General features: G+C 34.7%; 1 protein-coding gene across 1 annotated transcript; it reads right to left on the minus strand.

Moving 5' to 3' along the window:
* Positions 1-2,934: 2,934 nt before the first annotated feature.
* On the minus strand, positions 2,935-11,283 carry LOC128991072 (peroxisomal membrane protein 2-like). Its single transcript, XM_054413802.1, has 6 exons — positions 11,170-11,283; positions 9,599-9,707; positions 8,764-8,859; positions 7,595-7,757; positions 6,841-6,960; positions 2,935-3,169 (listed from the first exon to the last, which is right to left on the minus strand). Exons 2-6 carry the CDS (start codon positions 9,694-9,696, stop codon positions 3,071-3,073), a joined length of 576 nt encoding a protein of 191 aa, XP_054269777.1. The 5' UTR covers positions 9,697-9,707; positions 11,170-11,283; the 3' UTR covers positions 2,935-3,070.
* Positions 11,284-26,004: the final 14,721 nt, after the last annotated feature.

Consider the following 26,004-nt stretch of genomic DNA (forward strand, 5'->3'; position numbering starts at 1 on the left):
ACGTTTTCAGGAAAAGCACTTTGCAAATTTTTTCCCCCTTTTTTCAAAACTTTTATTATTTTTTTTATTTCATTAACATTTGAAGTTTCATAAAATGTCCATGGTAACGTAATATCTTTGGTAGTTTCTTTTTAAAAGAGCATCTTTAGAGGAAAAAACAAAATCCTGTCACGACCATAACGGACGTTTAAATGAATATTAAAAATAGTTAATATTATTTTTAAAGCTATGTTTTGCTATAAACTAATTTACTTTTATGACCATTATACAATAAAAAGGTCACTGAGCTTTTGGTTTATTTGGTCTTTCTAGAAAAAAATAATAAAACTCAAAAAATTGAAAAAAAGCCAATAAAATCTTTTTAAGTTTGTATAACTCCGAAAAAACTTACCTGAGACCCGAAAAATCGTTATGTTTGTATAGAGGTGTGCTTCTTTTGTGTATAAAACATTAAAATATGATGATATTTTAATTTTTTTAATTTTTATGATAGAAATCATAAACGTGATGGTCAGGGACAAGCGGTACGGTCGTGAATTGTCTGGAAAAATCTAAATCTTTCTAAACAATCCTTCAATTATCCTGTTAGTTATAATAAAAATATGTGTTTCAATTGAACTAAACTGTTCAATTTACAATTATATTAAAGTTATTGTCACGACCAAACACATTATAATCCATAAGGCTGGATTGGTCGTGAAAAAACCCACGATGGTCGTGACACTTTGGTCGTGATATTACGTGTTATTTGGCTCTGTTCTGGCGGTAGCCCTGCACCTCATGTTCGAGGATACAAAGTGGACTTTTAGGTTAATCTAGCAATTGAAATATCTTATAAACAAAAATTAACACTATGTCTACTTCATCGAATGACTACGTACGGTCATGGACACACCAAAATTACAAAAAACACAATCTTTCCTTTATTAATCTTGTAATTCCTCCTTTCAACTCGAAACGACCGGCACTACAATCCTGACGTACACCCCGAACTAGTCTCTAAAACCAACTGACTCCATTGACGCCAGGCTTGCCACTGTCGTGCTCCAAAGTTGAAAATTTTTCCCAAATGGTCGTGACGCCAAATCGAGGGACAGACTTATTTTGTCATGGTAGTCAGTTTTTAATGACAATAAAATTATAATATGCTCCTTTTTTGTAAGTTTAATAACCATTGATGACATAAAAATATGGCTTTATATATTTTGGCATGAATAATTAGTCTAAAAACAGCGTGAAAGTTGGAAAATGTACCCTAGGGACACGTCATGGTCGTGAATTTCGAGACTTTAAAAATACGAAAAAAATACCTAGAACATATTTAAAACCAAATAAATGTGTGTAACATGTTGCCCCCGTCCCAAAAAATATTAAAACACATAATAATAAACTACAAATCCAGTATCTACGAAGTAAAAGGCCAGGGACATGAAAACGTACGTTTTTAAATTTTCACTCATATGCTATTTAAAGGGGAATAATAGTTATTTTTATGGAAATCATTTTAGTAAACATTGAATTGTATAATTTGTAAAAAATATTGTGTTCAAATAAACAGTAAGATATTTTTTACAGGTTACTCTAGTTTAAAGCACAATGTTAAACAATTAATAATTGACTTCAGCCGGAGAAAGTTGCATATAGAATAACAAAACATTGTTTAAGAAAATATCTGATAGGCTTACGTTATATGGAGGGGGTAAGGGGGGAATATGCTTACGTTATGAAGCCTCACCGGGGGGAGGTAGATGTTAAAAATGACGAAAATGTGTTACGTAACATGAGGACCATTAATAACTCGAAAAAATTGTCAAATTTTAAATAAATGTGTGTAAACCTGTATTTATTCGAACTAGTTCGCGAACCGGCATCGTCGGTCTATTACAAAGGGCTCGTGCCTAGCGTCATGGGACAAAAAAAGTATACTCTATTAATAAATGATTACAGTGATAGTGATCTCAGTTGCAGTTCTCTCTCAGTCAGCTTGGAATACTGTCAGATACAATATGGACGTGGACACCAACGTTCATTCTATCATGCATTGTGTACTCAATTACTAATTTTATTCTTTTTAGCTCAATGCACTTCAAACATAGTCTCAAATATTTACTGATGACTCACTCACTTTCTACTTTTGTTATGAAATATATATATTATTTTGAATGCATATCAAAGTGATTGTATTTCATCTAGGGCATTATATATATGAGATTAGAAATCATCTTTGTAGTTTTGTAGAAACTTTGTTTTGAAGTAGAATGACTCAAATTTTAACTCTTGTATTTTTATTGCCTGTATTAACTTAATTCCTTTATATATTTATTTACCTAAGACTGAATACAAGATGTATTTACTTAACAATAATAGACTTGTCTATGCATTATACATGTAAAATTGACGAATAAATGTCTTATGTCTTATGCTTAATAGAATGGGTCCAAGGACTCTTTCTTAATGGAAAAATAATACCTACCATCTGCTGTCCTATTCAATCTGCCCTTCTTCATAGAAAAAGAGTTTTAGCACAAAACTTAGTAAAAGAATCCAAAAACAATACTTTGCTTGCAACTTTGACTACATAAAATTGCTTGAAACTGAATATAAAAAAACTGTTTACTAGAGGCAGAGGTTACGGAATAGGTTTATGTTTATACTATGAACATAAAGCATACTCCGTAACATTTTGCACAAACTCGTAAATGATATTTCATAGTACAGGTGTGAATCTTACAATTTATCACGCTGCTAGTGGCACTCAGAAAAAAACATGGATGCAATGCTTCCTTAGCAGAACATTATGTTTATAATAATTTCATAGCTTTAAGAACTAAAGCAGCAGCACTCAGCAATGCATTAAAACTTTTTCCTTAAAATCTAAAGGGCAAGAAAATATTAACTTAATCTTTTATCATCAACATTTTATTATCAACAATATTTTAATAACAATATAAATATACTGATAAAGACAATGATATTTACACATCATAGTAAATGTACAACAAGCCCATATAAAAAATATCCTTAAAATATGTCCCCTAATCCTAAATACTGAGAGTATTGGTAAAAAAAACTAGTCTAATCTGTTGCGTCTTGAATCTGCTTTCCTCTTCTTATGGGCGAGAAAAACAGTCCAAACGTAGCCGATGAGATTGCTGACGAGTACCCTGAGCTGGAACATTGATCGATATAAGTTAAATTCTATCTATATTAAATGGTTAACGTTAAGCAAAGATTATTAAAAAGAAACAGTTGATCGTTAACACAGAGAAAAAGGATACAGAGGATACAAGATTATAGAACAACCATGTGCTTTTAGCTCTGTGATGGCCACATAGCATTTTCTTACAGCAGTTGTAGCGTACAGGGTCTTCCTACAGCGTGAGCGTGAAGGGGGAAAGGATAGAGCGGGAGGATGACAAATAGAATTTGCTCTAGACACCAGCGACTAGTGCTAGACACTACTTAAGTGCACCATTGAATGTTAACATCCTCGTATCTTACTTCTCTGTGTCGTTTACGATCTCCTTTATACACATGAGCATCACAAAGAACAAGTAAATTTAAGCCATAGTGTAGATTAAACAAAAGTACTCTCTTTCTATTGTCCCTTAGCATCAGCTGAAGACAATTTTAAGGATTGTTTTGTTTATGTCAGATCAAATGGATTTTAATGTTTAATATTCTTGATATTTCAGCAAGCCTTAGAGCTTTAAAGCTGTGAATTCAAATGTTTGAAACCACCTAGTTATTGTTATTTTATGGGACTCAAAATACTTAATTGATGTTACAAAGAAAAAAATAACCTGGTGCTAAGTAGTACAAGCGATTCTCATTTAGGTTAATAATTTCAGTAAATGTTTCTATAAAGATTGTAGTTCAGACCACGGAATATCAGCTTCCATCACAAAAAATCCTTTGTCTTAGGCCACGTTTAAACCAAAGTCTCCTTCTTAATTTTAGTTTCCTGCGGGGTATCAGTAAAGATCAGAGAAAGTTGATAACAAAAAGTGGATGACTACGCGCTTTGCGCAAGCAACTTGTAGAAGAATAGTGGAGAAGTGTTTCCCCTTCACGCATCCCAGACGTGACGTTGGGCGTAGCACCACGCCGGCCCGCCACGCCCTACCAAAAAACTTCCACTAGTTGCTCAAATTTGTTTAGAGTAAATCTAAAATTTATTTGGTTGTAAACTTTTTGCCGTCAACTTTTAGTCAGCAAAACCGATGTCTGTGATGGCAAAAAGCAAACTCTCTATATATTTTATATTTGGCTGGTTGCTCGGAACATTGATAAACTATCACTCAGTGGAAATAACAGGCCCCCAAGTGGTTTTTGACCTCAAAAAAGTAGGAAAAGTAGGACTTTTTCAGCAAAAAGTAGGACTTTTTACTGAAAAGTAGGACTTAATTTTACATACAAATCGAACTTTTTTGCTGATACAATATATATTAAAAACCAAATAATACTAGCATACACAATAGTTTATCAAATATAATAGTGTATATAAATATACAGGGTGTTTCCAAATTGTCTGGACATATTTTGTGGACTTGTTTCTGGGGCTAAGACAAACATAAAATTCTATATAAGTATGCATGGGTCTAAAATGCCTAAATTTTTGTTGGTCGGTCTGTTTGTGACATTTAAAAATTATTTTATATCTTGGGCATTTTTCAAGATAGAACTTTTAAAATGGTTATAAATGTGTATTTTAGAAGGTGAAAAGAGCTTGCAAAGTTTCGATCCAATATCTCAAGCCGTTTCAATATGGCAGTCATTTAAAATCTTTAATGCCAAATTTCATGAAAACCGTAAATATTTAGAAAATGGTTTCCAGGATCAAAAAGATAGAGAATTCAAATCCAAATCAAATGAGACCTTGTTTGTAAAATCGGATGACAAACAACCATAAATAAGTTTTTTTTCAACATTCGGTTACGCAATTTAATAGCACTACCATACTGTATTTTTATTTGTTATTTTTCAGAGCAGTATGGGTAGTCCTATTAAGTTGCGTAAACAAATTTATAAAAAAACTGATTTGGTTGTTTGTCATCAGATTTAAAAAAAAACAAGGTCTCATTTGATTTGTATTTGAATTCTCTATCTTTTTGATCCAGGAAACTATATTCTAAATATTTACGGTTTCAAATCAAATTTGGCATTAAATATTTTAAATGGCTGCCATATTGAAACGGCTTGAGATATTGGATCAAAATTTTGCAAGCTCTTATCACCTTCTAAAATACACATTTATATCCATTTTAAAAGTTCTATCTTGAAAAATGCCCAAGATATAAAATAATTCTTAAAAATCACAAACAGACCGACAAATTAAAATCTAGGCATTTTAGACCCATACTTATATGGAATTTTATGTTTGTCTTAAGCTGGGTCCTAGACGCGGAAGCGGAGAGAGGAACGCGGAGAGCGGAAAAGAAATTAACATGGTGTTCCGCTCCGCTTCTAGGAAAACAGAAACATTAAATTACCTAAGACAAGTGGAGTCCGCTCTCCGCTTCCGCGCCTAGGAAAACCCGGCTTTAGCCCAAGAAAGAAGTCCACAAAATATGTCCAGACAATTTGGAAACATAACTAAAATAATTCTATATATAAATTTTAAAATTAAAATCAATAATTAATTATTTTTATTTAAAAAATCTTCAACTAAAAGGCCGGATATAGTTTTAGCTGAGATTGTACACCAAATATTCAGAAGTAACGCACAAGAGAAATTAAAATGTTAAGGAGTCATTATCTACAGTCATCACAAAAAAATATTTAGGACAAGCAGCATTAAATAAAGGATAGAAATAAATATGTTTCCCTAACGTTAACCAGCCCTAATTTGTGTTTAAAATGGTGTTATAAATAAGAAATTTGTTCTTTTTTTATATTATTTAATATTTCAGAACTAAAATTAATATAAAAGTAAAATGAATTTTTTTGGGTGGAAAACAGAAGCATGAATAGTTATTTAAGTAGGCCTATAAAGTACGGAACTAGATATAATATAAAATTCTAAAAATATGTTCCATAAGTATTTTGAATTAGTTAGATTAGAGCAATCTTAAAAGTAGTAGGAATGTTTGAATTGTAATGAGTAAAAACTATTTGAGCCAGTGAAACTTGGACATTTAAACTTAAACTTAAGCCTTAATTTATTTTGAATACAGTTAGGCTATGTCAAAAAATCATGTTTAGGCTAATCAGGGAAACACTGGACCGATAAGTGCTAAAGTAAACTACTTTTGAACTAGTATCCCAGGGCTCCCCAGGAGCATTGATTTCCCCTCAGTTCACTTCATTGGGGAATCTATAGTTCGGCCGCTTAGAAAGCGACCTCCTCCAGCATTGGTTTAGCATTAGCACGCAGGTCGTTTTCTAAGCGGCCGAACTATAAAAGACATGTCAGAATAGTAAGCACTGATAATAATCACAATTTTTATTTTCTATCACAATAGTATTGCCATGTCTTTGAAAATAAAAATGTTTTCACCCAATAACAATGTTGATAAGATTAACCATACAGATACTACGGTACTGGAACATATAAATTTAAAATTTAAAATCATTTAACAAATTGTTTTATAAAAAAATTATCTCAGTCAGTCATATTTTTTAGGAAAAAACTTCTCATTGGGAAATATTGATAAGTAAACATTTAAGTGTAATAAAATATCGCAAAATCGACATAATTTTTATAAAAAAGTAGGAAAGTAGGACAAATGTGTAAAAAGTAGGACTTTTCCTACTTTCCTACTAAAAAGTAGGAAAAGTAGGAAAAGTAGGACGACTTGGAGGCCTGAAATAACAATTCAGAGACTCTTGTATACTTACAATGGGAGGAACGTAGGTTAGGTTGAGCAGCTGAGGAATTGTGATCCACGTCCAGTTGGCCCGTAACAGCGGCCAGTACAGCTGCACTAACTGACTCATGGCCTGCTGGTGTGTCTTGGACTGTGGAATCATACAGTGTTTGAGCAATTAATATACAACTAAAACAGGTTACCTGCCTCAGCTTGTGTATAATTAACTGTGTATAATTAATTAATTAACTGAGACAAACTGACTTCTACTGGCCTCATGTAAATATGGCTTAGCACTAAGCCCTAGGCCTATTTTACAAATTCTCAGTTAATTATTTGTTTAGGTTATATCCTGTTGTGTTTATTATCGTATATCAATTTCATTGACTTATTTAAGATAAAAAAGAAAAATCTGTGTCCTCCTCCTCTATAGCCTACTAATGTAAGAAGAAGTGAAACAGGTGTTGTGTGCAATTTTAATAATGTCACAAACTTCTACCCAAGCAGGACACATATTTTAGGTGCGAGCCCTCTATACCAGCTAAGTCACACATTATTTATCTAATATGGATTACAAATGCACGGGATTCAAACCCAAGCACGTGGAAAGACCTCATCGCTACTCAGTACAACACCTTAGGGAACTGAGCTACCATGCCACTGTCCGATTGTGACAAGTGCCTCTATAAGCACAGTAGCATTTGCAGGTGAGATTAAACAAACTAATACCCCGACCTATATTGGGATTAGGCTTTAAAGTGTTAAATCATAGTTTCTTACTGTACCTCAAATCTGGCTAGCATGTAAATCACAAACATCTGGTAGAGTGGAGTGAAGATCAGTCTTTCCAACAACAGCTGTTTAATGACATATCGAGGGGATGAGTCTGGAGCCACCTGGTCCAACATCTGGTAGAAGAAATGAGGAATGCTGCCTCCGAACAGTAACCTGCAATGTGTATATGGACAATTAATTACTATATAAACTATACATATTGGGTAGTTTGGTTAGCTATTGTAAATAAACGGTTTTAGCAATCTGACACATACTCTCTTTCATTAGCTAATTAAAAAAAAACTTTATCATGGTTAAGCAGTGGAAGTAACTATTATAATTTATGAGGAAAATCATTTAAGTTGCAATATGATTGAAACCGTACATTTTACAGCGATGGGGTTTGTACCATTTTGTTACGAATTATGTGTTCGTTACAAATTACGAAATGTGTTCTACACAGTTGAGGAGTTCATGAATTGGAGAACTTCACCGATGTTCCGAGGATTAAACAACCCTCGCAATCCCTGTAATGTTTGACGCCTATTCTGTACTCTATGTTCAAGAATAAAGTATTCTGATTCTGATTCTGATTATAATGATCGTAGCATACAACATTTGAATTAAAATCAATCGAGACAGGTTTTCAAAAATCTAATTGTTCTGTATTTTTAGGAAGAAAATCACATAAAACTTTTGACAGTAATTTTTACAGTGATGGGGGGTTGTACCGTTAGTTTAGAGTTAAAAAGACTTTAATACTACATTTAAATAAAAAACTGTCAGGCTGATTTTGGAGAATTCTATTTTACCATTATATTATGGGTTTTTATGGAAAATTCACCATTAAAAATCAAAAAGGACGCCTGGAAATATTATTGATTAAACTCACATACACGAGCACATACATTATCTAAAAATCCCACGAAAACAAGCCCTAGCTTACTATTTGTATATTTTTCTCCTAGCACTAGCACATGTTTGTGAACATGTGACAGTCAAGATTTTGTTATGTTATGTTGATTGTGAGGTCTGTTAAATTGGACTTTTGAAAATTGTTAGTTTCTCTTTGGATTGATATTTTATTGTATTCTTACACGCAGTTGTAATACAATTAATTATGAAACATTTTTTATTTCAATCACAAACAGAGGTGTAAAAATAGGAAGAAATGTCTTACCCAAATAGTCCAAACGCTATCAAGCTATCCTGGTCTAACCGTTTTGCGCCAGCCATGTACTGAGCTGTCAAATTGGCCAGCATTGCTATGGTGGAGCTGAAACAAAGAAAAAAATCATAGACCTTCAATTTGAACCTAGCTGTAATAGTATATTACGTTACTAGTCCTGAAAATAAGAGTTTACTGGACGAGTGTGGTCGTTCCCGTGCAAGACGACGTCAAGTACGGGATTACTGTAAGAGTTCGGTAAACACATTTTGGACGAGTGACGTACGATAGTTTACGCCATACTACTAAACCTTATATATTACCACCAACCAAAGGATTAAAAATTACTAGTCACAACCTCTAAGAGAGGTTATGTTTTTGTTATTATAATTTATGGTTAGAATACTTTCTCTTGAAAACTAAAATGGGTATTGCACTAGATTCATTTTGCCTCAGAAACAAGTTTTGGACCCTATTAAGCTGTGAAATTTGCACACGGGTCTTCCTCGTCTCTTATTTAAAAACATTTAAAAAAGTTACAAAGACTCAGCGACTCAGCTGTGATGCAATGTGACTAGTCAATGATTTTAGAACTAGCGTTACAGCCATTAGGTTAGTCAAATATGATGAACAGCAGCCTCTAGGTTATGTAAGTTGAACATTAATGCTATTTGTGAACTTTTAAGAGGCCTATAATATAAGCTTACTAAGAAGAGAAGGTTCTAAAATCAAAATTGATTGTTGAAGATGTATTTCCATTAAGTTCCTAGAGTTTACTTGATATCTTACATTTGACACCTAAAGTAACTTATAGGTTGACAAAAATATTGCAGTACACATCTCTTACCTGGTTAAGGATTTTGTTTTGATAGGGTTGTAGTAGAGTCCTTCATAATAAGCTCCAAATAGAGTAAAAGCCAACTTGTAAGGTTTTGACAAACTCATTTTGAGAAGATCTAAAACACACGAGGCAACATGTTTATCTTGCATATTAGGGTATTAGTTTATGGAAAATTTTGTGTTTATGGAAAAGAAATGTAGCCCACGATTTCTTTCAAAACTGAATTATGGCCACAAAGTAAATAAGAGCCGTTAACACTTTGTAAAAAACATTAAGGGTTAAAATATTGTGCCTGAATAGTACATTATATTGTCATAATCATAGGCTAGATTGAGCAATAAATTGAAGATCAGTTGGACCAACGCTTCAACGTCACCATCAAGATTCAGATCAACGTGACCTTTCCGGGGAATGGTATTGTAATTCAGCTGTCATTAGTTTACATCAGTCTTTCATCAAAATACATAACTTAAGGGAGATTAAAATACATCAGGGAAATTTCTCTCGGTAACCATCCTAACACAGTTTTTTTTTAGAATGTGTTGTAAGGCTTCCTAATAGGCCCAGGCTAGTTTTATAAGAAATTGTATGTTAAGTTATTAAGTCTTGACAGCCCATATTGACTCGCAATGGCCTGGGCTAGCTTTGATTAAAAAAATACACATTAAGTTTAGGCCATTGGCCTAGCTAAGATACAATGGAACAGTTTCTTGACTGGGCTACGCTAATATCGATTGAAACTATCAATTCAATGAGTAAACCTTCATACGATTTTTTCATTAACAGCAAGTTTGGTTTGTTCGGTTAGGATAAGAGCTTATGAAAGTTTCATTTTATAATAGGCTAGGCCTAGATATATATTAATAAGCCTAATCAATATTTTAAATTCGATAGTTTCAATCGATATTCGCATAGCCCAATTAAGAAACTGTACCTGCTAAGTTTTTACTTTTTTGACCATTGTTTGAAAAATATATAAAACATTCCTGTTTATTAAAATGGTATAATATTACCTGTTTCCGTCTGTGATCCTATATTTGTTGTATAGAGCAACCGGTTTCAAGGTTATAACCTCATCTTCAGGCTCTTGTTGTCACTCTTGCGAGATCGTCGAGTTTTATAAAGTGACTCGCAAGAGTGACAACAAGAGCCTGAAGATGAGGTTATAACCTTGAAACCGGTTGCTCTATACAACAAATATAGGATCACAGACGGAAACAGGTAATATTATACCATTTTAATATTCAAGAAGTGATCCTGGACCAAATAACATCAATATTCCTGTTTAGTTTAGAGTTGTCGTTTGTTCATTTACAATTATTCATCATTAGTTCAGTAGGCTAAGGTTAATACTATTTACGTATCCTAGATTAAGACCTTTTCTAAAATTATCAATTATTGAAAAGAACATTATTTTAAACTTAAGGTAGGCCTAAATGTACATAGGCTAGGCCACGAGTACTAGAATTCGTGGGCTAGGCCTACAACAGAATAACGTGTTTTAGTGCAAAGAAATATGATAAGTAAATGAATAGCTGGCTGTATACATATAAGCTTATTAGACTTTATTAAGGTACCTTTAGCAATAGTAGTAAATATATAACAAACTTTAAACTTTTTCGATTAAATCTTAACTAGTTCTTCAACAAGTGTTTGGTTAGAACCGAAGATGTGTCTGTTGTTTTGACAGGACAGATTGACAAATTTGACAGTTGATTTTTCTCCTTGCCGATAAGGTGGTCTGAGTATTTTTACCCATGAGACCTTAATGTTCTCTGTGGTTGTCCATTAGCAAACACAATCATTCATGTCATCCATGTAACAAAATCATTAATTTAAAATCTGACAAAATCCAATGTAGTGGTGAATGTAAATATATGTTTCATTTAAATTGTACCAGTTTATCAAAATCAAACTTTGTGGGAAATTGTTCTCAAATTGATTGGAAGTGTGATATATGCTCCGTCGCTGAAAGTAACGTGAGTAACAACACAGACAATTCGGTAGCTTACGACACCAACTCAATTGTCAACCATATCTGCCCTTGTTCAGAGAAAATTGAATATTTGATATCAAAAATCAATGAACTATCTCAAAACAACTCAGAAATTAAAGCAGAAATTTCCGAAATTAAAATAGAAAATGTAAGGTTAAAAACTGCTTTGTCTAATCAGGCAGAGGCTGTCAGTGATCTTATGTTAAAAGATAGTAACACTTTTGCAAGTGTTTTGAGAAATAAATCTAAAATGATTGCTAATAGTGAAAAATTTATAGACTCATCTAAATCTTCAAATGACAACTCAAAGAATATTATTCACAATCATAAAGACAATTCTAATTATAATCTTAGTAGTTGTCATCAGTCTGTCAATAATTCGACTACTTTGCCCGTGTCGTCTGCCGCCAAAAGTTCTGCTAGTTTTCCTGCGACGTCTGCTCCTGTAGTAGACAAGCGAAACAGCGAAACTGTTACGCCTGCCAAACAAAAAACATCAGTGAAGAGGAATGGTGGAAAACGTCAAACTGAACTGTCAAAACCGTATAAACATAACCCTAACCTACCAACTACAACAAGTACAAGTGCAGTTAACACTAATGGTCTTCAAGACCATAAGACTGTCTTAAGGTGTACAAACAAATACAAAGTTCTGGAAAACAACATTTTAATAACGAAAATTCTATCACAGGTTCTGCCAATACTAGCAACAAACTAAAAACTGTCAACAAATACAGGTATTTATTTATCTCAAGGCTGGCTACAGACGTTGACTGTGACACAGTTAATAAATATATAAGTGATGAAATTAGTGGTGATTATAAAGTCACACAAATGAGGAACAGATTCCCAGGCTATCGAACATTTAAGGTAGGGGTTCCTGCTCACTTGTGGGACAAAATATATTTGCCTGAGTTCTGGCCTACTGGGGCATATATAAATGCCTTCAGGTTTGCTAAAAAAGCAACAAGCACTGTTAAGCACCAGGAAATTTTTTTAGAAACTCCCCCCGACTCTGTAGATTTAACGTAGAGTCTGAAGTGTCAGATAACTCTGACACACAACTCTCTTCGCATAACAAAGCGATTGGGAACTCCTCTAACATTTGCTTGCCCCAGTCATCTAATAAAACACTATCTAGGTCAGCTAAAAAATTAAACATCCTCCTGTGGAATATTCAATCTATTACCAACAAACTAGATTATCTACGATTGCTTGGGTATGACAGTAGTGTGGATGTGATTTGTTTGACTGAACACTGGGTCTCGCAAAATGATATTAATAGCTTAAGCCTAAGAGGCTACTTAGTTGCAACCTCTTTTGCTAGATCAATGTCTAAACATGGTGGGTCTGCTATACTTGTAAAAGAGAACCTAGACTTTATAATTTACGATAAGTTAAATTTGAGTATATTAGTGGAAGAACTCACGTTTGAAGCCTCAGCGGTGTACATCGTTAAGTACAAAACAGTGATTGTAAACTTCTACAGACCACCCTCAGGTAATGTTTCTTTATTTATGGATAAACTGCATGATGTATTCTCAACTATGCATGGTGTGAAACTTGACTTCTTTTGCACAGGTGATTTTAACATAGACTTCCTGTCTGACAGCATTGAAGTCCGGGAACTTAAAAACCTAATATCTAGTTTTGGTCTTCACACTGCAATTAATGAAATCACTAGGCCTAATGTTGCAGCTGGAAGTGTAAACAAAGGTACCTGCTTGGACAATATTGTGACCTCAGTACACCCAGATAGATGGGAAGCCTCAGTTATACACACTCCTGTCTCAGATCATAATGCGGCCTTTCTGTCAATGAACATTGAGTCATATTCTAAATCTAATCCAATTTCTTTACCGAGAAAAGTTACTAGGAAATTAAATCCTCAGAATTCTTTAACATTTTTATCTAACCTTGGCCAGTTGAATTGGTTTGAACTGTATGACCATAGCCTAGACTTAAATGCTAAATTCAAAGTGTTTTTTGACAAACTGTTGTGGGCCTTAAATAGTTCGATTCCTTTGAAAACTGTCGGTTCTAACAACAAACCTAACAAAAGGTGGTATCATCAAGGACTTGTAAAAATGAAAAATGAGCTGGACCGGCTATATTTTTTGTTTTGTAATGCAGGGACTGCTGAAATTAAAACTAAGTACAACTCATTAAAGTTGCAGTACCGCAAAGAAATCAAGAAAGCCAAACTTGACCATAACAACAGTTTATTGCAAAACTCTAGTAATATTTCTAAAACATCCTGGTCAATCATTAATGAATTAAGCAACTGTAACAGTAAGCCTTTGTCTATTCCTGACTGCCTAACTGCCGATGGACTGAACTCTTACTTTGTCGACTGTGTTGAAAACCTGAGAAGTAATGTTCCCGCCTCTTCTAATGGTCCTGAGCAATATCTAAGTAATTTGACATCTTGCAACGTTCTTCCGACTATTGAGGACAACAATGCTTTTAGGCTTGAACTATTTACTGTAGAAGAGGTGTATGCAGCCATCAACAGTCTTAACAATAGCTCTTGTTTAGATATTTACGGAATTAATGTCCCCATCTTGAAGTTAGCTTCTAGTTACATAAGTGAAGTTTTGACATACCTATTTAATCTCTGTATAACACAAGGTTGCTACCCAAACAAGTTCAAGATTTCTAAGGTTATACCAGTCCATAAAAAGGGGCCTAAAAATGTTATTGCTAACTTTAGGCCTATATCTATTATCCCTGCAGTGTCGAAGGTCTTGGAACATCTCGTACATCGTAGATTTTCTCAGTATCTTGAGGATAGTAACCTTTTAGCAAGTAGTCAGTTTGGCTTTAGGCCCAAACACAGCACTGTCCAAGCAACCCAGGCACTGATATCAAATTGCTTTCAAAGTTTAGAGGCCAAAAGTGGCATAGTGTTTAGATCGTACGACATGTCTAAGGCCTTTGACACAGTGGCTCATGATCTCCTTGTGGATAAGCTTTCTTGCTATAACCTTGATGCAGTTTTGGTTAAGTTCTTTCAATCTTATCTAAGTGATAGATGGCAAAAAGTCTATCTAAACGGCACTTATTCTAGCCCTGTTCGAGTGCCCCACGGAGTGCCCCAAGGCTCTATATTGGGCCCTACCCTGTTTATACTGTATATAAATGACTTACCTTGTAATATTAATGACTTATCTGTAAAAAGCTTTCTTTTTGCTGATGACTTGGCCTTGTGTGTACGGGGTAACTCTTTGAATGACGTTACAGATACATTGGATACAAAATCTGCTGTTATTAATGACTGGTGTAATGCAAACAAGTTATGTCTTAATGCTGATAAGACTCAAGACCTAACTATTAGTCTTAGCAGTAATGGTAATGATGTAAACACTCTGAAGTTTTTGGGTTTTCACTTGCAGTCAAACTTGAAGTGGTTTTCACATGTAGATTTTGTAGCTTCTAAGATTGTAAAAGGCATATTTATGATAAGAGCACTTAGATCCACTGTTTCAGTTGATGTCCTTATTTGTATATATTATGGCCACATTCATAGCTATTTGTCCTATGGTACCTCACTGTGGGCCAACAGTTTTTATGCTAACAGGTTGCTCTTTACTTTACAAAAGAAGGCGGTGAGGTTAATTTGTAGTGTGAATAGGAGAACACATTGTAAGCCCCTTTTTGTGGGTCTTAACATTCTCACATTTCCATCTTTGTATGTTTTGGCAAGTTTGTTATATGTAAAAGAAAACATTTCTCACTTTGAAAAGATATCTGATGTGCACAACTACTGTACTAGATCAAAAGATAATCTGTCTACACTAAGGCATAAGTATACAGCCACTCAAAATAGTTTTGAGTACCAAGGTGTTAAAATGTACAATTTCTTGCCTGCATCCATCAAAAACCTGTGTGTTTTAAAATTCAAACATGCTATAAAAACTACTCTAACCCAGGCTTGCCTGTATAAACATGAAGAGTACTTTGGTTTAGAGTTTTAGATATTTTAGTTGCCAGAGCCATCTTGATTGTTTTGTTTTTATTTTGACGATTGTCATGAACTTTGTACATAGTTTTAACGACAATAAATCATTTCATTTCAATCTTATTTTCGTGATAAGTCAAAAGGGGAATAAGATTTTTGTTAGTAAATAACATAGATGTGGTATATCGTGGTGCATGTTGATTTTATTAATTAAAAGTGGGATTCGGGATTCTAAAGATTTGATAGATTTCATGAAATGGTAGGTTCAGGTGACTCTTCTCTGCTTGGGGCAGATTGAATCAAAACGAAGCTAAAGCTAGGAGCTTTCAGTCCCATTGCAAAATTGTGTACCACGTTTTTTTCATGAAGCTTTTACGTTCTTTATGATTCACCATTTAAATAGTAAATCATAGTCATAGATTAAATAGCCTGTTGTATTTACCAGAAACTTATTATTTTGACGGATCTGCTGGAGGAAACTTCAAGATATATGTTTTTCCAACATCCGATGTATTAGATATAGGTACAGAAAAGTAGACAGTTTACTTCTCTTCTCTTCTTAAACAAATACAACAGTTTAAATTTATTTTCCGTAAGAATAACATGGGGATTTTAAATTTACAGTTTTTTTTATACCTCCGTAACCGTTGGGCATACAACAACACTTTAATGTACTAAATTATATCTTTTTAAGCTCTACAAAATGGTTTGGAGAGAATTATGAAATTTTGTGTTTTTAAGGTCAAAAATGGGAAAAATAAATTTCACCCCATAAAACCCCACTCACATAAACTTTCGTTCCCATAATCCGATTATGCTGGGTCGCGGTCTCGTTCGAATAAACGTGTATAAAAGTAAGTTTATATTTTTTTATTATCGCCTCTCGAGTTTTTGACACTATGGTGATGTCATTGACAAGAAGTTGTAGTTCCAACATGTTTTCCTGGATTGGCTAAGTTAAAAAGTAATGTAGTTAAATATGCCACAAATTAACTTTTGTGCAGCAGCACAGCACTCTCAGGCTGAAATTAATCGTCGGTTTGATTCAATTTAATTTGATAATGTGAGTTTTTTTACAAGAGTATGCTATTTGTTTTGTGGTCGACTAAAACTAGACGTCGATACTACATTGAAAAGCATATATTTCATTTTTCGAATAAAAATTAAGGTTCATCTTGAATTTTCTCTAAAGATTCTATGATTTTCAAAGTTCTTGAAGCTTTCTGTAGACGCTATACACACAATAAACGTATAGTTTGGCAAACTTGTCATTTCCTTCCCAACAATCCGTTGTATACAGGCCCTGTCGACCCACCTCTGTGATGACTTAAGAAATATGTCTTCTCTGGTTCATTTAGGCGTTTCTGTTGAAATTGAGGATCAGTCAATAGAATTGCAATATTAAGAAAAATTAAGAATTGGGCTTTAAAATATTAAGAAATAAGCTTATGGGTTAAGTACCTGTCGGTAGTTCCCATCGTAACTACCTGGTTGTGGTTGTTTGCCTGTTGAGTTTTTCATGAAATGCCAATCGTATCACCACTATTAAACATTTTGTTGCATTTGTCGTGTTCTATATTAAGTATTGTAATGAATATTTAAACCATCAACAAAGCAACTTAAGTGTTATTAACATGCTTACTTGAAGGCGGTGTTTGAAAATGGCATCCTACAAAAAAACGAAACACAATTGTTACAGTTTTAACTGATTAAATGCAGGGCTAATGTAAACTTAATATAAATGCTGGAAATATATTACATCACAGACTATTATGGCATACTCCAATGGTATATTGCCTGTGATAACTGTCAACATTGTATCTTTAGGCTACGCATGAATGGTTGTGAATTTTAAAAGTAAATTTAAAGTAAATTGAAGGACGAAAAATTTGACTTTTGAAAGTTTTGTGAATGGTTATTAATTTAACACAATAATTATGTTAGTTTTTATTATCTGCAGTAATACTGGAGAATTGAAGATGTACCTAAGGTTCAGTTAAGAAATGTTTTGCTCTCAAAATTTACATCATTAGTCAAGTTTTCAACACTTCCGATCGAGGCTGATGTTTTGGTGTGAATATTCATGTAAAGACTCATGACGTACACAAACGTGAAATAAAAAATTATTTTAATAAAAAAAAATATTTCATATCTACGTTTCTATCAGTTTTAAACTAGTAAAATTTATTGAATCCTTAATTGACCTCATCACTCTTTAGATCGTAAATTTTAAGGGTAGCTAATTTCTTAACTTGCCACCAGAGATATACCCCAATGCCATCTGGTGGTAAACCCCTGAACTATTGCAGGCCCAATGTAAACAAAGCAATATTTTGCATTGCAAGAGCTCTGTTTTATACAGGTTATTCAATTTAATCAAATTTCTGCTATAGTTTGTATAAATTTTAAAAGATACTTAACATTTTACTATTATATTTATTAAACTCATACGAAGTTTTTTTGTACTAAAATACATAAAATGTAAATAATGCATTTGCCTCTCGCAGGGATGTAAGTGAATTAATACATCCATATGAGAGTATGATATATGATTTTGTTTAGCGTGCTGGCATTGACTATGAATCCTTAAGGATTCATAGTCAATGGTGCTGGTATCCGTTGCTGGATAAATAATCTCAATTCTCTGCAAAGCTGTGACTCGACTCGCCCGGGTCGAGGAACGGCTTAAAATTAATAATGATAATTTAGAGAAAATAACATAATATACTGTACTTGTATACTGTCTCCTCTAGTCTCTAGTCCAATCCCACTCCTGCATTAAATCTGAGACAAATCATATATTACAACTGAAGGTAATATGAAAGATTCGAAAGTAAACATAATCACACACATTAGTCGACCTCTTATGTGAGATATCCTTTGGCAATAACTTAGAACAAACATAAATTAATTTTATAATGCAAACTTTTAAACGGAAATTTTCTTTCAATAAAAAAAGATAATATTTAACATGAAATCTGATGACAATACGACGTGGTAAAGTAATCCAAATTTCAAAATCCAGAGAGATTTGAGTTTACAAATTGGGTAAAAAAATATTTGATTTAATTTAATCAACATAATCATAATGGAGGGGCTTATCCAATATCTAGGAATAACTTATCGTCTAATATATCTATCCTTGTTTTGTTTTCTAGATACTGTAGATGTTTGGATCTAGTGTAGGTGTTATGAACATACTAGCTGTACCCGCGGGCTTCGCCCCGTTTAACTTCATAAGTATTCGCATGGCTCATTCACGTCCTGGTTGAAGTTCGTTCGCTACGCTCACTCACCTTTAGGTTGGAACTCGTTCGCTGCGCTCACTTGCCTTCAGGTTAGCTCGTTCGCTACGCTAACTCGCCTCCAGGTTGAAGTTTGTTCGCTACGCTCACTCACCTTTTGGTTGGAAATTAGCTGTTGTCATAAATAATAAAAATAAAAAAAATAGTGCTGCACCCTGTTGGTAATCCTTGTAACTTTTATGCTATTGCACATCATAGAACAGAACCAACTTGTTTAATTGAAACAGCTTTAAGATTCATTAATTCCTTTTAAATATGAAAAATCATAATATTAACATGGGGAACTACAGTGCCACTGGGGCGGAGCCCGAAAGGGATTTTGAGATAAGAATATGCTTTAATGTTAATCGGGAATGTGAGCTATCATCATGCAAAATTTCAGCCCAATCCGTCCAGTAGTTTATGCGTGATTGAGCAACAAACACACACACAAACACACACACAAACATACACACAAACATACACACAAACTCACAAACTTTCAGATTTATAATCTATATATATATAAATAAAATTAGAGTTTTGTCTGTACATTGCTTAGAATAATGAACTTTTTGGTTATTTTTACATTTCATAGGTCAGAGAAACCGAATCAAACCTTATCTCAATTTCTGTCTGTCTGTCTGTCTGTCTGTCTGTCTGTCTATCTGTCATTCTCTTGGTAACGCTAAAATACGCACTTTATTACAACTACTCCTCAATAACTATAGCACTGTCCCGCCTGAAACTTATTTTCCAAATACTATACATATATGAGATGGTTTTAGACGTATTTCATCGAATATGAGACAGTTAGATATTTAACAGTAAACCCTTGAAAATCAAGTTTTTGTCGATTTTTGACGTGGAATTTCTGGAAGCCCATGTTAACCTTAATTAGAGTTTTGTCTGTACATTGCTTAGAATAATGAACTTTTTGGTTATTTTTACATTTCATAGGTCAGAGAAACCGAATCAAACCTTATCTCAATTTCTGTCTGTCTGTCTGTCTGTCTGTCTGTCTGTCTATCTGTCATTCTCTTGGTAACGCTAAAATACGCACTTTATTACAACTACTCCTCAATAACTATAGCACTGTCCCGCCTGAAACTTATTTTCCAAATACTATACATATATGAGATGGTTTTAGACGTATTTCATCGAATATGAGACAGTTAGATATTTAACAGTAAACCCTTGAAAATCAAGTTTTTGTCGATTTTTGACGTGGAATTTCTGGAAGCCCATGTTAACCTTATGAGAAATGAAATTATTGAATCTTAACAGCTGTTTCAATTAAACAAGTTGGTTCTGTTCTGTGATGTTCAATAGCATTAAAGTTACAAGGATTACCAACAGGGTGCAGCACTAGCACTATTATTTCTTTTACATTTATGACAACAGCTAATTTGCAACCTGGAGGCGAGTGAGCGTAGCGAACGAGCTAACCTGAAGGCAAGTGAGCGTAGCGAACGAGCTAACCTGAAGGAAAGTGAGCGCAGCGAACGAGCTCCAACATACAGGTGAGTGAGCGTAGCGAACGAACTTCAACCAGGACGTGATTGAGCCATGCAAACGAGATCAGATAGTAAAAATAAAAGTAAGCCTACCGTTATAGGATCGACCGGCAGACACAGAGGTAATTTAACCTTTTATTGATTGTCATACCGATCCGGAACAACAAAAAACAACATAAAATGAAGCTATGTATAATAGTTTGGCCAGCATATCTTAAAATATGCAAACCAACTGCTGTTCGTTATATAAGAAGGTTTCAACTGAATATTATAAGATCCCCGTGCGTAGAACGGGTACACAGCTAGTGAGAAATGAAATTATTGAATCTTAACAGCTGTTTCAATTAAACAAGTTGGTTCTGTTCTGTGATGTTCAATAGCATTAAAGTTACAAGGATTACCAACAGGGTGCAGCACTAGCACTATTATTTCTTTTACATTTATGACAACAGCTAATTTGCAACCTGGAGGCGAGTGAGCGTAGCGAACGAGCTAACCTGAAGGCAAGTGAGCGTAGCGAACGAGCTAACCTGAAGGAAAGTGAGCGCAGCGAACGAGCTCCAACATACAGGTGAGTGAGCGTAGCGAACGAACTTCAACCAGGACGTGATTGAGCCATGCAAACGAGATCAGATAGTAAAAATAAAAGTAAGCCTACCGTTATAGGATCGACCGGCAGACACAGAGGTAATTTAACCTTTTATTGATTGTCATACCGATCCGGAACAACAAAAAACAACATAAAATGAAGCTATGTATAATAGTTTGGCCAGCATATCTTAAAATATGCAAACCAACTGCTGTTCTTTATATAAGAAGGTTTCAACTGAATATTATAAGATCCCCGTGCGTAGAACGGGTACACAGCTAGTATTAGTAAGAAAGATGAATCAGTTGTTACCATAGCAACCAAAATGTTTATTATCAAATGTTGTTTACTTTTCTATTCTGATCTTCAATATAACACAGTTACTTCTATTTCAACACTCTGTCTTTTTATATTCTAATATTTACACTCGAAAGTCATCTCAGTTGGCGACGAGTTGGTAAAAAACTATTATCAATTCTTGTTTTATTCTATTATTTTCAAGATATTTTATTTTGTTAAACATTTCAACTTAAAATGAATGAAGAACAATTTGAAAGGCTCATGAATGTTTTGGCTGCAGCTCTAGGTAATCAAATTTCAACTCCTCAGATCAATCCTTTTGAACATTTTGATCCAAATAATGATAAATTCAAATCATATTTGGAACGTTTTGAAAATTATTGCAATTTGAAGAACATTAAAGAAGACAAGATGAAAGCTCAACTCCTGTGCTCGTCCATTGGTAAGGAACATTACAATAATCTGACAACTCTTTTAGGCCCAGACAATCCTGTAAAAGACCTTAATTTTTCAAAATTAATCGAACATTTCACAGTGATGTTGTCACCTACAGTATCTCATATTGTTGCACAACACTATTTCCTCAGTGTTTCACAACAGTTGCATCAATCTATCTCTGATTTTGTCACAGTCCTGAAAAGTAACCTGAATGATTGTAATTTTTACACTTCTTGCAATGAATGTGAAAGTAAAATTTCAATTGCTGATGAATTTCTCCGCCCTCAATTTATTAGAGGACTAAAAGACAATTGGATACGTGAACAACTTCTACAAGACACTAATCTCAACAGTTTTGACTCACTCCTCAAAAAAGCAATTGCCCTAGAAGCTTCCCGCTATGAATCAAATAAAATTTGTAATCCTGTCACACAATCATCAAGTGAAAATGCAGATACACACAAAATTGATAGACATTCAAGGTCTAAGACAAAGGAATATCAAAGTTTCAAGCAATTTAAGACACACAAATATGATGACCGCGGTTCCAATAGATCTCAATCACAACATTTCCGTAACAAAAGCTTAAAAAGACACGTTGACTACAAAGTTTTGGGTATTGATGGACTTTGTTTCAAATGTGGTCGATCAAACCATCAGTCTAATGAATGCAAAACTAATCGGAATTATCTTAAATGCACTTCCTGTGGAAAACAAGGCCACGTATCAAAAGTGTGTATAACGTCTCTACTAAAGAGCTCTAAAACAAACACCCTGTTGTCTCACTACACAGAAGATGAATCCAGTCACCCAGATGAGTATGGAATCACACAAATCAACGATGTGGAAGATCTTTACATAGTAGGACCAGACTCAGACAAATACATGGTTACAGTCACTATCAACAACAAGCCTCAAACATTTGAAGTAGACTCTGGTGCACGATTTTCCTTAATCTCAGAAACGGACTTTGATAAACTTGGACTTAAAGTGCCACTTCAACCAACTCCTATCTCATTTCGCTCCTACTCTGATCATATAATAAAACCTAAAGGTAAGGTAACTGTCTCAGTCTCTTACAATGCAAAATCACTAAATGCTGATTTATTTATAGTACCTGCAGGTCATTCTGCTTTGTTAGGACGAATTTGGATTCGTCGACTTGGAATTGAACTCAGTGAGGTAGACAACAGAAAGCAATCACCGATGAATACAGTTGATGTTAATTTAGTTCCGTCTCTAGAGGATATATTTGAAAAATACTCAGAAATTTTCGAAGAAAGAATCGGATGTGTTCCAAATGTTGAAGTCAAACTCCAACTCAGAGATAATGAAAAACCAGTATTTACTAGAGAACGTGATGTCCCTTTCGCATTACGAGAGAGAGTAGAAAAGGAACTTACAACCCTCGAGTCTCAAGGAATCATAACTCCAGTCGCATCAAGTGATTGGGGGTCACCATTGGTTGTTATCCCAAAGCCAGATGGAGGAGTCAGACTATGCGTAGATTACAAGTGTGGGGTTAATTCAAAACTTGTCTCATCTAACCACCCCATTCGACGCATTGATGATGTCCTACATAGTCTCCGCGGATCAAGATACTTCTGTAAGTTGGATCTTCATAAGGCTTATTTGCATCTAAAAGTCGATGATGAGGGAAGTAAGATTCAAACAATATCAACCCATAAAGGAATGTTCAACATGAATCGTCTCAGTTTTGGAATAAAAACAGCCCCTTCTGAGTTTAATCGAATTTTGTCACAACTGTTAAACGGATTATCAAAGGTAGAAGCATACTTTGATGATATCATTTGTCACGGAGAAACTCTCGAAGAGTGTATGAAGAACCTTATTGCATGTTTGGAATGTCTCAAGAAGAATGATCTACATCTTAACAGAACAAAATGTGTTTTCTTCAAGGAAAGTATTAATTACCTGGGACATGTGGTGTCATTCAATAAGATTCAAAAATGCCCTAAAAAGGTTGAAGCAGTTACTCAGATGCCTCGCCCTCGAAATGTTGATGAGTTAAGACGCTTTCTTGGCTTAGTACATACTATGCAAAATTCATTCCTGACTTCTCTTCAAAAAACACATCCGCTACGATGTTTGCTTCGAAAAGGAGAAAAATTCTTTTGGTCAGCTGCTTCTGAAGCCTCATTTCTGAATCTGAAATCTGAACTTTGTAGTGATACAGTTCTTATTCCTTTCGACCCATCAAAACCAGTTATTCTCACAACAGATGCTAGCCCAACTGGAATTGCTGCAATACTCAGTCATGATATCGATGGTCAAGAAAGACCAATTGCATATGCATCCAGAGCATTGACCCAGGCTGAAACCAATTACAGCCAACTTGATAGAGAAGCTCTAGCAATCATCTACGCAGTCACCCATTTTTATAATTACGTTTTTGGTAAAAGATTCACTCTCGTCACCGATAATGAACCATTGTCACATATTTTTCATCCAGGACGTGCTTTGCCACGAATGACATCATCTCGCTTATTGCGTTATTCTTCATTCCTCAGTGGTCTTGACTATACAGTTCGATGCAAGAAAGGGGAAAAAATGAAAACGTTGATTGTTTGTCTCGAAGCCCAGTTCAATCATCAATTTCATCTGAACTAACATTCGACAAAGAAATAAACACAATCAATGCAGAAACCTTACTTCAAATCTCAAGCACAGTGATAACGGCAGAAACGATAAAAGAAGAAACAGCAAAAGACCCTGAGCTTCAAGTTCTTTTACATGAACTGAAAAATAGTCGCAAAGATAGCCCTTACATGATCTCAGACAACATACTTTTCCGATTAGATCGAGTCGTAATTCCCAAATGTCTTCAAAATCAAATTCTAAATGAGCTTCATGAATCACACCTCGGAATTACTAAAATGAAACAGCTTGCTAGAAGATATGTATATTGGGAAGGTATGGACAAACAAATAGAAAGACTAGTGAAAAGCTGTGAAGCTTGTGCTAAAGTTCGTCACAATCCACCAAAGGCTCCGGTACATCCGTGGGATCAGCCCGATGATAACTGGGAAAGAGTGCATATTGATTATGCCGGTCCATTGGATGGAAATTATTTCCTCATGTGTGTAGATGCTAAATCAAAGTGGGCAGAAGTTCGCATTCTTCGAAATGCTCCTTCCTCAGCAACGACGATGAAACTACTGTACTTGAAAATATTTTCTCGGTTCATGGGTACCCCTCGTTCTTAGTCTCAGACAATGCCACTATATTCAAAAGTGAGGAGTTTATCAACTACTGTAAAGAACGTGGGATTTTCCAAAAATTTACTGCTCCTAACCATCCTGCAACAAATGGCCTGGCGGAACGAAACATACAAACATTAAAGAGAAGACTTATTGCTGCTGCCGATGATCCAACCCCAATTACCACAAAGCTACAAAACATTATGTTCAGATATCGAGCAACACCTTTGGCATCAGGCAAGACTCCAGCAGAGTTGTATTTGAACAGGAAGATTCGGATTACACTTGACACACTTCTCCCTAACCCAAAGGCAAAACTTCCATCAAAATCAATTGCTCCTCTTCGCGTCCGCTCTCTTAAAGTGGGGGAGAGAGTTCAGGCAAGAGTTCACCTGGGAAATAAAGACATATGGCAGTTTGGTACAGTCAAGAGAAAATTAGGTCAATACCATTACATTGTTGAATTGGATTCTGGACGAAGTTTAAAACGACACATAAATCAATTGATTTTGACTCTTGTATCCAAGAAGAAAGTTACATTTACAACACACAACGAACAAGATAGTTCTGTTGTTCCAAGACGGATACCTATTATAGACTGTCAAGCACCACCACAAGAGATCCACCCAGAGTCTGAATCAAGTTCAAACAATCCAACAGAACTAGACGGTACTCTAAGAGAAGAAAATCTAGACAGACCTCAAGCCACAGAACAAAAAGAAAATAAATTAACTCGTCCTTCCAGACAACGCAAGGTTTCGTCCTATCTTAAGGACTTTGCTCTCCAGTGATTAAGTGGGGGAGAATGTTATGAACATATGAATCAGTTGTTACCATAGCAACCAAAATGTTTATTATCAAATGTTGTTTACTTTTCTATTCTGATCTTCAATATAACACAGTTACTTCTATTTCAACACTCTGTCTTTTTATATTCTAACTAGCTGTAACCCGCGGGCTTTGCCCCGTTTAACTTCTTAATTTTCAAGATTATCTCGTTCGCATGGCTCAATCACGTCCTGGTTGAAGTTTGTTCGCTACGCTCACTCACCTTTAGGTTGGAGCTCGTTCGCTACGCTCACTCACCTTAAGGTTGGAGCTCGTTC

This window comes from Macrosteles quadrilineatus, unplaced genomic scaffold, assembly GCF_028750875.1.
Source record: "Macrosteles quadrilineatus isolate MER2022 unplaced genomic scaffold, UCM_ALF_1.0 Scaffold_1__1_contigs__length_201487025, whole genome shotgun sequence".
Lineage (NCBI taxonomy): Eukaryota > Metazoa > Arthropoda > Insecta > Hemiptera > Cicadellidae > Macrosteles > Macrosteles quadrilineatus.

Bases quoted from the DNA above. Each gene is read 5' to 3' on its own strand.
- LOC128991072 (XM_054413802.1), bottom strand. From the start codon at position 9,696: ATGAGTTTGTCAAAACCTTACAAGTTGGCTTTTACTCTATTTGGAGCT. The intron at 6,961-7,594 runs GTACAGTAAGAA...ATGATTCCACAG, and splicing joins ACATGCTAGCCAGATTTGAG to TCCAAGACACACCAGCAGGC. The intron at 3,170-6,840 runs GTAAGTATACAA...TCAATGTTCCAG, and splicing joins TAACCTACGTTCCTCCCATT to CTCAGGGTACTCGTCAGCAA.